At 30.7% G+C, this 15,321-nt stretch overlaps 1 protein-coding gene across 1 annotated transcript in view; it reads left to right on the top strand.

Annotated features, from left to right (window-relative positions):
• Positions 1-15,321, top strand: part of LOC143046539 (uncharacterized) — a 189,104-nt gene that overhangs the window by 20,126 nt on the left and 153,657 nt on the right. Inside the window, exons 14-29 of the mRNA XM_076219695.1 lie at positions 251-415; positions 788-1,008; positions 1,427-1,556; positions 2,334-2,416; positions 2,948-3,035; positions 3,386-3,514; positions 3,961-4,040; positions 8,520-8,763; positions 9,510-9,719; positions 10,339-10,458; positions 11,063-11,206; positions 11,719-11,898; positions 12,615-12,743; positions 13,340-13,678; positions 14,202-14,387; positions 14,950-15,087. Of these exons, the coding sequence (XP_076075810.1) occupies positions 251-415; positions 788-1,008; positions 1,427-1,556; positions 2,334-2,416; positions 2,948-3,035; positions 3,386-3,514; positions 3,961-4,040; positions 8,520-8,763; positions 9,510-9,719; positions 10,339-10,458; positions 11,063-11,206; positions 11,719-11,898; positions 12,615-12,743; positions 13,340-13,678; positions 14,202-14,387; positions 14,950-15,087 (2,586 nt within the window). The remainder of the gene's footprint in view (positions 1-250; positions 416-787; positions 1,009-1,426; positions 1,557-2,333; positions 2,417-2,947; positions 3,036-3,385; positions 3,515-3,960; positions 4,041-8,519; positions 8,764-9,509; positions 9,720-10,338; positions 10,459-11,062; positions 11,207-11,718; positions 11,899-12,614; positions 12,744-13,339; positions 13,679-14,201; positions 14,388-14,949; positions 15,088-15,321) is intronic.

Here is a 15,321-nt window from a genome sequence, read left to right as displayed (position 1 = left end):
ATATAGTAGCTACAAAGTGTGTAAAAATAATACCTATTGATAAGAAGAGAGATTGTATATTGATTCATGACACAATATCTTTACATGTATTTCAAATAGTTTAAAGCATAGGAGAAGAGTGTTTATTGTTGTTTTATCATCTTAAAGTCAATGTAATACCTTCAATTGGGAGCAAAAATTCACACCACACTACAAACTGTTAATGTTAATACACAGATGATATTTCACATTTCCGCCTATTTTTGTTTAGGTCAGAGCAACAGAAGTTGGAACAGCAAGTCCAAGGAATGGTGATACAAATGTTAATGTGATCGTGAGAGATTTGAATGACAACACACCTTCATTTACATCACCAAGTTACGCTACAACAACAGCTGAACAGGACTATGCCAACAGCCCTAAGCTACTTGTAACGGTAAATTATTCTATTAGAATAGTCATAGAATGGGTCATCTTTCCTGTTGCTACTAAAAAATCAACAATCATACATGATATGGCAATATCCTGGAAATTTGTATAGAAGGAGTCATCCTGAACATGCGTGAAATATTTGCCATTGGACGTTAAGCAACCTAAAATCAATCGTTTATGGCACTCCAGCTTCCTCCACCAATAAAAACTGGCTGCCTCAAAACAGCCTAAATGCTGTGCTTTAAAATGGCCTTAAAACACCAAAAATAGAAAAATAATTCTGCCAGCTTTTGGTTATGAATTTACAGACCACTGGGGCCTTACAATAAAAGTAAGACAAGGAAGTACTTTATTTTTGTTAACTTATCTGTTTCAGGTTTCTGCCACTGATGATGACAGCACTGTTAATGGTGATATCAAATTTTCTATTGAAAGTGTTACCAATGGAGGAATGAATAAATTTTACATTACAAAAAATTCAGGATCTACCGCAACGCAGACGGCATTTATTACTGTAAATGGAAGTGTTTTAGAAGAAGAGAACTATGTTATCATAGTCAAAGCGGAAGATTCTGCCCTAGAACCTAGTAACAGAAGGTGAATAAAAATGAATTTTAAATTTCAAATATTTCAAATTTTAATTTATTCAATTATGTAAATTTATATTGTTCTCTAAAACATGATATAACTTCAAACTACTGTGGATTAATTTGTTTTCATGGGTACACATTTACGTGGATTGAAGAAACTTTGTATTTTCGTGGTTTTACATTTTCGTGGTCTGTTTTCAAGCCTATAGAAAACTAGTACCTCATTGAATTCTTGAATTCCTGGTTTATTTGTAACCATGAAATCCACAAAAAATTGGTATCCAACGAATAATAATGAATTAACAGTATGGATAAAAACAATAGTAAAATAATTTATAATAAAAGATCCCATAGTTTTTTGGCAGTGATTCATCATAGATTGTATATTGTGTTAATGTTGCTTGATAACCCTGACTATTTTACAGAATATCAACTGTTCCCGTTAGTGTTGAAATTACTGGAACTGGTACCAGACCACCTGTAATTCCTGCCTCTATTTACTCATTGTCAATTAGTGAGGGAACACCAGTTGGAACTTCAATATTTAAAGTGGATGTAAGTCTTAAAATTAATTCCATGGAACGTGATGTTTTTAAAGAAGTAGATTGATGCCACAGTAATTTGATTCCTAATTATTGTTTAACCTGCTGGTATTTCATACCTTTATCCTAGATAAGAACAAAAACAAAAAATCTAAATTTTCAACTTCTGCTTTAAATTATTTCTCTTTTACTTGAATACCCAGAAAATAAATTGATATCATCAGTAACCAATGTCATATATCTTTTTGTTCATATGATGGAAAACTTATAAACATGAATCATTCAGTTCCTCCCCGTAATAGATATCTTCTACTTGCCAATGCATGTAGTCCTAACACACAAAACAATTTTCACAAATCCCTGGGTGGGATAGGTGTACATTCAGCAGTCTGCAGTTGATATACGGAAAATCTCTAGCTAATTCAGAGTGACTCATTGATGATGCATTCAGACGTTCAATGTAACCATTGTAAAGCTAAGAATTTTAAAGAAATATAAAGACTGAATAATTTGTGTTACAGCTTACTTCCTAATGCTTGTAGAGTAAAACTTTGGTAGGCTTGCTTGCTCTGTTTGTAAAACGTTAATTCAAGCTTTGTGAATAACATTGACATCTTCAAATAATATATATAGGCATAATTTAACATGTATATATTATATTTAAATTTGATTGGACGTCATCCCAATTTCAAATGTACAATATACAAACAAAGCAAGCAAGTCTTACTGTACATGCATTAGAAAAATAGCTGTAAAAACTTTTATAACTTTTATATACTTTACATTTTAGGCAACTGACCCAGAAGGTTCTGCTCTTATATATGCTATAACATCAGGCAATAATAATGGAGACTTTTCTATTAATCCAAACAAGTGAGTTTTCATAAAAGTAATTTTTGTATGAATATGTTAATTTTTAAGAAAAACACTTTTGTAAATTCGTTCAATTAACAGACACTAGTCTGTCTAGAAGATTGTATGTTTTTAAATTAACAGTTATAACACTAGAAAAATCAGATATTTTGCCTTGTTTTCCAAGTTTTCTAGTAAATCATAGGAACTAGAGGCATTTTAATGTGTAGATTCAGTGTAATGAGTCGATTATCTTACTTAGAAGATACTTTCTTTTTATTTATTTCCCATGACTAAATGATAAAGAATGGCTTCATTGACAGTCTATAGTTTTATTTTGTTTTGACTTCACCAAAACATGTTTTCAAAGCTATCACTTACCCCTGAAGCTCCATAGATACATAAAACTGAATGACTCAGGCTCTTTGGAGTCCCTTGTTCAATATTTTTATTTCCTCTCTTTTTACGTCATAGAAGTTAGTGTTTGAGATCGTTTGCTTTAACATCATTCACTGTGCATGATATTATTTAACGAGTATTATTCTTTTTTAGTGGTGAAATTTTGACAGCAAAGGCTTTGAACCGTGAAGCAACTCCTTCTTACAGTATAGGCCTTCAAGTGACAGATAACACACCATTGGTATGTGCATACAAGAAATATTTTAGAAATTTAGAAAAAATTAAGTCATGAATGATAAAATTGTAAATAAAAACCAATAACACCATGATAGTTATTATAGGGGGGAGGTGGAGCACCTCCTATATACAAGGTGATAAGGCGTGCCGCTGGAATAGGTCATATTTTCCAGCTTGTATATATGTGAATAACGAAAGCAAAAAATAAAAAAAATAGCACCCTTGAAAATTGAAAAAATGATATCAGTAACAGAATGCTTCAAGTTAATTGAAATTGCAAAAATAAAAACTTGCAAATAGGATGTGAAAAATAAAAATAAATCCATAAAGTGAACTATTTTTGATGATTTTTAGAGTGACACAGCAACACTACAGATCACTATAACAGACGTTAATGATGTAACACCAGTCTTCGATAATAGTATATATAACTTTAATGTTAATGAGGGTCTACAACCACCTGCTAATGTTGGAATAGTTAAAGTGAGTATGCATTTAATTAACTTCTTGACTTAGGAAATAAAACCACTAATTCATAGCACCTTTGGTTTCTATGTTAAATTCTGCAATTTCAAACATTAATGGCTACTTTGTCATAAGTTGAAATAAAGTGGCAAAATAATTTCATGTCAAAACTATACCTTATCCTGACTTGTACTGAAATATTCAACATACCTTTCTTTGATTGCATATTTGAGCGAACTGGTTCCCGAAAGTTTGATAATACAAAAACAGGTAATTTGATCTGAATAACAGGGCAAATGTGCCCTCCTATTGTAGTTTCATACATTTACTGAAGAGACTTATGTTTTCAAAATGGCCATCTGGTACTGTTAATGATACTCATAAATGGTTATCTGGTTCAACAACTAATGGAAGTTTTTAACGACCTTGACTGGCTATATTATCTGGTTCCCTGTCTATTTCAGGCTAATGATAGTGATGCTGGTCCAAATGGACAGATCCAGTATTCTATAGCACCAAATTCTAATACCAATTCAGCTAACTTGTAAGTACAAACTAACTTCTATGTACAACACAGATTTTAGATGAATCAAATAAGATTGTTTGTTTACATATTTGCCATAATGTGGAAGTACTTTTCATTGTGAATATCAATTTTACGGTTTGTGAAAAGTTTTGTTCAAATTATGGTTATAAGATAAACACATTCAGAGCCAATTGAAAATATTTCAACAATAAAATTGAGAAAGGAAATGGGGAATGTGTCAAAGCGACAACAACCCGACCATAGAGCAGACAACAGCCGAAGGCCACCAATGGCTGAAGAGACTTTTGTTTTCTGAAGAGATGCACATTCCATATAAAGATAGTATTTTCATTTCATATGCCCCATTTATGGGCATTATGTTTTCTGGTCTGTGCGTCCATTCGTTGGTCTGTCTGTCTGTCCCAATTCAGGTTAAAGTTGAGGTAGTTTTTGATAAAGTTTAAGTCGAATCAACTTGAAACTTAGTGAACATGTTACTCATGATATGATCTTTCTAATATTAATGCCAAATTAGAGTTTTTACCCCAATTTTGAGGTCCACAGAACATAGAAAATGATAGTGCAGATGGGACATCCGTGTACTATGGACACATTCTTGTTCTTAATTACTTTACTGCACATCTGTTTAACCATTAAGTCAAATTACAGCATAAGCCCTATTATCCCTGTCATAAGTCACTGAATTTGATGAAAAATTTCAGTAAAAAGTAATCAAATAATATAAGTAATAACATTTACCTTGTAATTAAAGTACATTGTATATGTAAAAAAATTTCAAAGGTATATTTCGCATGTTTTTGGAACATCAACTTACTTTCAAAAATTGGGCATGTTTTCCCACATAATACCTTTATAATGAATTAGTTTTTAGTACTGTATAAGATATTAAGAAATATTGATATTTTATTCTTCTGTTTTAATTAAGTATGTAAGTATTTGTGTTAAAATTAACATAGCTATTTGTTTTAACAGAATGTAGTAATAATTATTTTTTAGTTTATGTGTTTAAACTTGTTTCGTGTGAACTAGAGTATTTCGTAACTATTAGCAAATTAACTGTTTTGCTTTTTAAACGTACAATTTCATGCCATTTATTATTTTAGGAGGCCTCAGTGGCCAAGTGGTCTTAGTAGTTTTACTACTGTATAAACAGCCAGTCAACACTGAGGTTGTGAGTTTGAACCCCGCTCGTGCAGTGCACTCAACTCCAATCTTAATTGACTAGGGTAGTTAAAACGCTAACAACCAATTAATAAATTTATTCTTTTAGAAATAGTTTTTGGCATTTAAAAATTCTTTCAGTTTATTTTATTTGCTACACCTTTGTTTTTAGCTTTTACCAAGATCAAAAACATCTATTTTTATATTATAATTAAAAATAAAATTTAGGAAAAATTATGCGGTTTCTTATATCTGTTTAAACTATCATTAACTAACCTTTTTAATGGTATATTTGACTTAATTACATTTCTTATTCTGATTTAAATGGTTTGTCAATTTTAAGTTGCCCGTACTAAAGTCAAATTATATCTGATCAAATGCAAGAAAAAAGGACTTCAGTACAGTTGGATTACTCTTGTATGAAAATTCGGTAATATGGTATGATTGCCAATGAGACAACAATCAACTAAAATGACCTGGATGTAAGCAAATATTGGTCTCTGCACAGCCTTAGACAAAACTGTATATTTGGCAATAAAAGGCCCAAATATGACAAATTAGAAAACCAACAAACTGAATTTTAATGACACAAAAAAAGCTCACATTTCTCATGTCTCAAGGTTTTTTCTCTCTCGTCTCACTTTTCTGTAAAACATTTTTAAATATTTAATATATATCAATTAAAAATGGGAAATAATGTTACACATCATATTGTCTGTTAAATATATGTCATTTATTCGGGAGACAAATTTATAAAAGTTTTACCAAACTTTTTTCTGAAATCCATATTTGAATTTCATGTAACATTTGACCACTTCATTGTTATAACTTTGCATTAAAGGGATAATTCGCGAATTTTCACTTTTCATCTTATTTTGTTCATAATACCATAAAAAACATATTCACCAAGTTTTATTTTGATATGAAATCTAATAAAGGAGAAAATTGGGAATTATTAATTTTATTTCTTGAAACTTCCTGACTTATGTGACGTAGTTTAAGTCTTTGATGCATGCCGGGAGTGAAAATATCTCATTCAAGTCTTGTTCATTAACCATCTAATAACGCCATTTAAAGCGCATCGACGACTTTTGGTGTAGCTATTAACCAACGAAAAATAAGTGATAGCCATGCAACTTTTAAAATTAGATCGTATGGATATTTTAAATCGAATTTTAATAATAAAATTAATTCATACAAGAGAACATTTTTATGATTTTTTCTACAAATACTTTAAACAAACATATGAAATTGACATGATCAATAGTGTAATAAAAATACACGTTTGTATTTTGACCTTTTTGCTTCATTCCAGCAAACATTTTCACTTGCTTGTACGGAGGAAATAAAATGTGTATTGTTTTGTGACACCTAAAGAATGTTGAGTGCGTCGGTTAACTCAAGGTAATTAAAGGATTAGCATTATGTAATTCTAATCCTTTGATCCTCATTCAGTGAAATCTAGGCGTCATGGTTTACTGGCTTGAAGGTGTGAACAACATTTCGTATGAATTGAAAACGGGAGTCAGTCAAAGTTTAAGACACAGAAATCAAGGACTTATATAGACGTCCCTGCAGAAATGTTTTACATAATCGGGAATGTCCTTAACAAAATAGTCTTCGTCTCACACCGTAACTATATCGGGCCCAATTATATATAATACTTTAGCTATTTGACCAACAATGTATAAAAAAAAAAACCAGAACGAATTTAATGTCATCTTTCCCTATTGTTTAATGTTATTATAAGTCTGTTTCAACTGGCAAGAATACCTATAAAGCGGACAAGCAGTTTGTTCTTTAAATTGCTGTCATTGAATATCAAGAAAGAAAATAAATCCCGAAATTGATTTGAAACTTTGATACTCTATAGTTCTCCTGGAAAATATTCACATCCCTTAGGGATTATTAGTGTACGTCCAGTTGCGTACATATAACATGCATGTCGGAACAATTGTGATGATGACGAATTTCTTCTTTTATTCGAGAACAATCTAATTGATATATAAATGTCCATAAAGAAAGTTATATATCGACCTGTATTTAAATCTCTTCTTCTTCTTCTTTTGGTATTCAATAGTCTTTCGACATTTGATGATTACATACTGTTGGCATACGTGGACTAGTCCACTAACAAAACCTTTACCACAATTTACACAAAATGTATGTTTCTTTCTTATGTACAATGTATACATGTATATATTTGAATTTGCGCTATAGTTCCGTAACTTTTTATCCTGGCGTATATACGATGGTCGACAAGTGCGTACATTTTTTTTAAATCAAAATTTCTGGTATGGTCCGATCTGTCCTTCACCATTGACAAAAAATATGTATATAGATTTTTATTTCATCAAATCTGTTGTTTATTTTTAGGTATTATCTATATTTTTATAAATAATTTTCTTTACATCAGAAATTTTATTCATAAACAAGCGTATGAGCAAGGATTTGTATAGTTAGACTAACTATACAAATCCTTGGTATGAGTTTAGTAATGACTAGTATATAATATCACTTTCGGACACGCAAGATAGAGATGCATATTATACACCTAATAGTTCAAAATGGAAAGTTATAAGTTATCGGCCGTGTACACTGACCAATACCCTAAGAAGTGAAACGATGCATGAATTTGCAAGCTCGACAGGAAATCGCTTGAATACCTGGACGTGTCACACCCCCTGCAATACCTTTGGGAGTAATACCTTTAGCCATGCAGGTGATCAGTGGAGCGAAGATCCTAATTTATTTGAATAAAATTTATTACATAAAAGAATTATGAACTAATTAGATTTCCGAAAACAATTCAAGTTTCACGGAACACTTATTTATGATTTGAAACTTTTACTTTTTAACTAATTCCAATATTATCATTATTGTTAAAAATAACAGATCATGGTTATTAAAAAAAAAAGATAAGAAAATTTTCTGTTTCAACTTAGTTATAGTTAACTAGTCGGATAAAACAACCGTACGATTGACAAGATATCAACACGCAATTACGACTACATCGGGTTACTGTAGTTTTGGTCCTTAGACATATCTTGGGAGCAATTCGGAGAAGGTAACAAAATGGCCGACCGGAGAGAATTGATACTCTAAATTTAAAATCGATGGTGATCTCTTATCAAGCAGAATAAAACTTTAATATTCATGAATTTGAGCATTTTTATACAGAATGAACATAATATCAATTTTTGATTTTTTTGCGAAGTTTCCCTTTATTAAAATCTGTTTAAACTAACATGGAAAATATACTGTTGTGATCATTCTATTAATATGCCATGATTTTGTTTTTTTTAAATTTCCTAGATTTACCATCAATGCAAACAGTGGACAAATAACAACAGTAGCTGTTTTGGATTATGAAGCTAAACAATTCCATGAAATTGTTGTCCAGGCAACAGATCAGGGTGCTAATCCCCGTATTGGTACAACCACTGTAAGAATTAATGTCAACGACCTTCAAGATGAGATTCCAAGGTTTACTAATGAGAACTATGAAGCTACTATCCTTGAAACAGCTCCTGTCAATTCACTAGTTGTCCAAGTTACAGTAAGTTAGAGCTCACTAGTTATGATTTAATATTTACCCAAGTTATATTTAAATATAACCATAAAGAAGAAAAAAAGTAAAATCATAAAAGTACCGAACCACAAGGGAAATTCAAAATGGAAAGTTATCAAATGGCAAAATCAAACAAGAATTTATTCTTTGTTAAATTAGTAGAAAAAAAACAGAAATTATACAAGAATTTAATCTGTATATTCAAATTATGTAGTATACACAATGCATAAACTTGTTATAGTTTGGTTTTGATAGTGAAAAAGGTTTTCTCAGGAGTATTGGTCAGAGAGGAACAGCCTTTCAATAGTTTAAGTAACAGTCAATAAGATTCATACAATAGTTCAAATAACAGTCATACAATAGTTCAAGAAACAGTCAATAACAGTCATATAATAGTTAAAGAAACAGTCAAAAACAGTCATACAAAAGTTAAAGAAACAGCCAATAACAGTCATACGAAAGTTAAAGAAACAGTCAATAACAGTCATACAACAGTTCAAGTGACTACAGAATGAAAAACAAGCTCCCATAAAGTATCACAGCTGCAAAAATGATTATTTAAAGGAAACATTAAACATTTGATAACTGACTCTGTATTGTAATTATTAAAGTGAAATGTTAAACAGAAGTGTTTTAATGAAAGAATACATATCTTGATATTGAATTTGTAGAAATGTAATGCAAGAGATTGACAGTAGATCTTGATTTATTCTGTGTTTTGTTTATTTTTACAGGCCATGGATCCTGACACACAAGATTCTATCACTTACAAATTTCTAAGTGGAAATTTCGCCCCATTCAGTATTCAGGCCAATGATGGTAGAATTACTACCAATGCAGCATTAGACTTTGAGACTACCCCTCGGTACATTTTCACTGTTACTACACAGCAAGGTGAAGGAGGTGGACTATCATCAACTGCCACAGTCACAGTTGATGTTGTTGTAAGTTTTATATTTCTTACAGCCGATCACATTGAGTGTCAGATGTTACCTTTACCTTCATTCTCAATGCAATTCGCTATAAAAGTTCTGACACTTTATGTCTTTGGAAAAGACCTTCAGTCTTTAGGACCAGTTTCATGTGGAAGATTAAAGTTTTGCTTTTGGATTTTTTCTTCACATCAACTTCAAACTTATTTAATACATATGGTCTTATGAAGTGAACTGTTTAGTATATATGCCAAATTAGGGTTTGACCCAAATTTCAAGGTTCACTGAAAGTGGAATGTGATAGGTTAAAATCTAAGGTAGTTTTTAGACACATCATATTAAAACTTATTACATATGTTCCTTATCAAGTCAATTAGTTAGTGCGTGTCCAAAATAGAATTTTGGCCTAGATTTTATTTCCTGTTTTTGAAGATTATTGAAAAAAAAATTATATTTATATATTGGTGTACTTTTTAAACTTGTTATGACAAATTTTGTATTTTTATTTGGTGTACTTAATTTATAATAAAAAAAATGTATTTTGATTGGTATACTTAATTAATAATGAAAAATTTTGTATTTATATATTGGTGTTCTTAACTTATAATGATAAAAATGTATCTTTTAACAGGACCAGAATGATTTCACACCAGTAATATCTATTACACCATCTGGCAGTGTGACAGTACTTGAAACAGCAGGAGTTGGTAGTGAGTTGGTCAGGATTACTGCAACAGATGGGGATCCTCCAGTAAGTAGTTCTTTTTTGTAGTTCTCTCTCATTTGCGAGTCAGAGTAAGTACCACTACATCTTCTTTTTATGCTCCATTAAGGGGCCATTTTCAAAAAATGGGGTTTCAACTATGTGTCCCTATTTAATTGCAATGATCGTTCAAGTTGAAGTGCAATGAACTTGAAACTTAGTACACATATGACCTATGATATGATCTTTCTAATTTTTTAAGCCAAATTAGAGTTTTCAGCCCTATTTCACGGTCCACTGAACATAGAAAATGATAGTGTGGACTGGGCATCCGTGTACTATGGACACATTCTTGTTTTTCTTACTCAGGGGAAAGGGGTTGTAAAGTTTCTCTCCTTTGAATCTATGGGTCTGTAGTTACTCATGACTACAATTACTGCTACAATTGGTGATATTCCTGTCAGTAGTATAAAAATGTTTGTTGTTCAAAATTGTGTATGGTTCTATTTCCCTTTTTTTGTTGATTGTAAAAATAGAAAATTAAGGTACAAGTTCTTGGTTCGTTTAGTCCTCTAGAATTAATTTTATAGATTATGCAATGAAGTAAAAAGATCATAATTATCATATTTGAATAAATTGCTTTCTGTTTTAGGGTTCTGCTAACAGTGATGTTACCATAAGCATTGCCAGTGTTGTTCCAAACAGTGGTACTAACTTGTTTTATATTGATCCAAAGAGTCCAGCTAGACTTGTGATCAGTCAAGCGTTGACTGGTGATTCAGCAACCCAATACACAGTGAGTATCTTATTATATCACTTTGACTAATAATAATTACATTGAAATCTGTTTCTTTGATTGGCTAATAACAGTCATGAGGCACTCCAATATCAAAGTGTATTTCCCTATAAAATACAACAGCTATGATTGCATATGCTTTCCGTGACATTTTTAAAGTCATGCATAGAAAAAATTAAGGAAAAGCTTGATATAACTCTTTAATTTCAAGGTTGTTGCATATAAAGTAATTTTTTAATGATTTTAAAAGTGTTGATCTTGCACAAAATATTAGTATGAAGCGCTTTTATTTTCAAATAATTCTGAAATTGTGATGTTTTTATTAATGTGAAAAATGTGACAGGTTTACAATCTCAATATTTAATCATGCATTTTAAAAAATTTATATGAATTAAACAGCATTTATCTGTATATCGCAAAAAACATAAAATCACATGTTAGTCTGAAATGATGAAATTGCAATAATAAATATTTTCTGAATCTAGAGTAATAATTCTTTCTTTTTTTACCAGGTTACCGTATCAGCTGTAGATGGCGGAGCTTCCCCAAATAGTGCATCAACGACGATTACTGTAAACGTCATCAGAAATACAGCACCATCCTTCTCACCAACTTTTACAACGATTAACATAAATAGTAACCAACCTACGGGTACAATTGGTACATTTGTGGCTACGGACAGTGATACAAGAGTGAGAAATTTTATTAGAGCTCTTTGTTAAACCTTTTTTAAGACCACTTCTTGTTTTACATATTTACTAATTCAGACTTCGATGGTATTACATAAAGTTAGTCAATGAAATATACCAATCAGGGTTTTTTATGGCAAAAAAGGATTTTAAAATTAAGGCAGTTTACAACTTTTATCTTGTCTTGATAGTAGATATGGTTTATTTCTCTTTTGGAAGTGGTTGGAGTTTTTTTTTCATTAGCACCTAGTAAAATTCTGTTGTCTCAATTTATCCAGTGAAAATTGGACATCATATCTATTTAATGCTGAAATATAGTATAATACGTTTATTAAATATTTGCAAATTTACGATTGGCACTGTCTTAAATTGAGATTTTTTATTAATATTTATTCAAATGGATTTTGTATTATTACAGACTCCATGATTGTATTAGATATACTTGTTCCTATATGAACTATGTAATCACAGTAAACCCACTTATTTTGTCTGTACTTTATTTCACACTTAACTTTTCTAGCCAACTTTGCAGCAATTTAATGTTCTGATTTTCAAAAACACTTTGTAGTTAGATAAGGAAAGATTTAAGTTTTAAATTTTCACAGCAATTAATATTCATGTTCTATTTCTACTCATGAAAGTCACGAAAATAAAATCGTTCAAGAAGAATTTGTTAATTAACAGTATGTCAATTTATGAATTATTAATCATTTTTTCAGACTGAGTTTAACGCCTTGACCTACTCTTTAATACCAGACAATCGTGTACCGAATCTTTTCCAAATACAGAGTGGAGGTGTTCTTAGGCTACAGACTAGCTTATTAAGTGATGACTCCACATCCTATATTGTGAGTATCAGTTTGTTCATGGAAAATTTTGTTACAGCTAATTTCCTAATGCATGTAGATTAAGACTTTTGTTAGGTTACTAACTTTGTATATTGTACAATAGTATTTGGAATGATGTCCAATCAAATTTAAATATGATATATACAGAACTAAGCCTATCTATAGTTTGCAGAATGATGTCAATTTTGATTACAATAATTTAGCAAGCGTTTATACAAACCAAGTCTTCCTCTACAAGCATTAGGAAATTAGCTCTAATAGTATATTAAAATTGTTATAAAAGAGGTTTAGATATATACATAGTGATACAACTATGATAACACTCAATATAATACTGTTTCAAGAAAAACTTTCTGTTAAGCATTAGACATATGGTTATTTATAGTGTGAAAAGAGGTTCAAATTAAACACAATAGTTTCAGATAAAAAAAAATTAAGATAAAATATTTAGAAAATCTGTAAGATTTGTTTCAAGAAAAAAGTATTTTGGCCTGTTTTAAAAGAAATGATTAAAATTATGAATGTTATATATGTTCAAAAAATTTGTTTCTTTTTAAATTAAATTCGGCTTAGTAAAATATAATATTTTTTTCCAGTTGACTGTCATAGCAACAGACCCACCTGGTTTAAGTGCTACTGGTACCGTGACAGTTAATGTTACACGTAATTTACATGATCCAGTCTGGGTATTGCAAAATAACCAAGCTGCTGTTACTGTAGAAATCTTAGAAACGAAGCCTCTTCTTGAATCTGTGGTTAGAATTCGTGCAACAGATGCAGATACGCAGGCTCCTTACAATACGCTAACTTACACAATAGTTGGTGACAGTACAGCTCAGAGCTATTTCAGAGGAGTGAAGCAGGGTGGGAACCAGGAGTTTGATTTACAGTTGATCAGGTCTCCTGCTGATAACCAGAACATCAATACTTTCTCGGTAAGTTTATATAAATGATAAATGGTAAGAAGTGATTTGGGTTTTTTTTTATGTTTTTTTTTTTGGAAAATACCTGTACCAAGTCAGGAATATGAGGGTTCAATAATTCTACGAAGTCAGGAATATGAGGGTTCAATAATTCTACCAAGTCAGGAATATGAGGGTTAAATGCATGTACCAAGTCAGGAAATACAAGAGTTAAATAAAAGTACCCATCTAGGAATATAAGGGTTGTGTTTTCTCTATTTGTTCTGTTGGTTAATAGAGTAAAGCTGGAACCAATCACTTTCTCGGAAAAATTTGGTTAGATATATAGCAGTTTGACAAAAACTAATTTTCGATTATTGAGAAGCTTAATATTTCCTTAACAATACAATGTAATTAAAACGTTAAGCTGATTTTACAGAGTTATCTCCCTGTAGTGTTAGGTACCACCTTAACTAAATCTTGCTGTGGGGTTTTGGTTTGGCTGTTTTATTTAATTGTGGTTGATGAATTGAAAAAAATATTATTTGTTTTACAGATAACAGTTGCAGTGGCAGATGGTGGTAATGGCTCACCTCCACAAAATTTTGTTGTCACCGTCAATGTTAAGAGAAACCAAGCGGCACCACTTTTCTTCAACCAGACATATTACAAAGAGATTAGCGAGGAATTGAATATTGGCCAAGAAGTGTTGACTGTACAAGCAAACGATGCAGATACTGAGGTATTATTGAAATTTTTGTTATAAAATGAGGACATTGTTTTATAAACTAAGGGGAAATGTAAGGTTTTGTTGAAGAATGGGAATTTATTTAGGCATGGGTTTGATTTTAGCATTAGAATAACCTTAAGAAACCTTAGATATTCATCTAAATAATTAAAAACTTGCATTTGAAAAACATGTTTATACAAGGAATGTTTTAGGGTTAATAAGCAAATCCAACTCTCAAAGAGTCAAATAACTGTAAAAGGAAGTATTTATATGAATGTTTTGTATAATTTTCTGGAAAACTTGTCATATTTATAAGCTTTTCAAAATTCATATATAAATAAAAGGACTACCAGTGATGATTTTTTTTTGCAAAAAATCTCTTAATATTAAATTATATTCCCAATTTTTTTGTCTAAAGCTGTACTTTTCTAAAAAATTTAAAGTTCATAAATTTAAAGCTGTTTATGTTTTAAAAGATGTTTAGTACAAAATCATCAACCTTTCAAGATAGTTAAATTAAGACATGAAGTTGTTGTATTACAATGTACTAATACAATATTGTTTTCATTTTCAGGCATCTTTCAGAACGATAACTTACTCAATAGCAGCTAGCAGTGATCATGGTGTGGACACATATTTCAGTATTGTACCTAACACTGGTAGAATCAATGTCAAAGCAGGCCTTGCCGGCAGTAATTCTATCTTTTACAATGTATGTACACTGTAAACTACTGTAAATTCAGAAATTATTGGGATGTTTTTTTATTGCGAAAATTTGACATGGTTATAATCGCAATAATTTAAAATCGCATTTTATTTTATTTATATGAATTAAACAGGATTTTTCTCAAAATAGCAAAATTAAAATCGCATTTCAATCTAAAATGACAAAATTACAATAATAAATGCACACAATAATTATTGAATTAAAAGTTTATTTATTGAT

Source organism: Mytilus galloprovincialis, chromosome 9 (genome assembly GCF_965363235.1).
Source record: "Mytilus galloprovincialis chromosome 9, xbMytGall1.hap1.1, whole genome shotgun sequence".
Classification (NCBI taxonomy): domain Eukaryota; kingdom Metazoa; phylum Mollusca; class Bivalvia; order Mytilida; family Mytilidae; genus Mytilus; species Mytilus galloprovincialis.
This window is presented reverse-complemented; position numbering and strand designations above follow the sequence as displayed.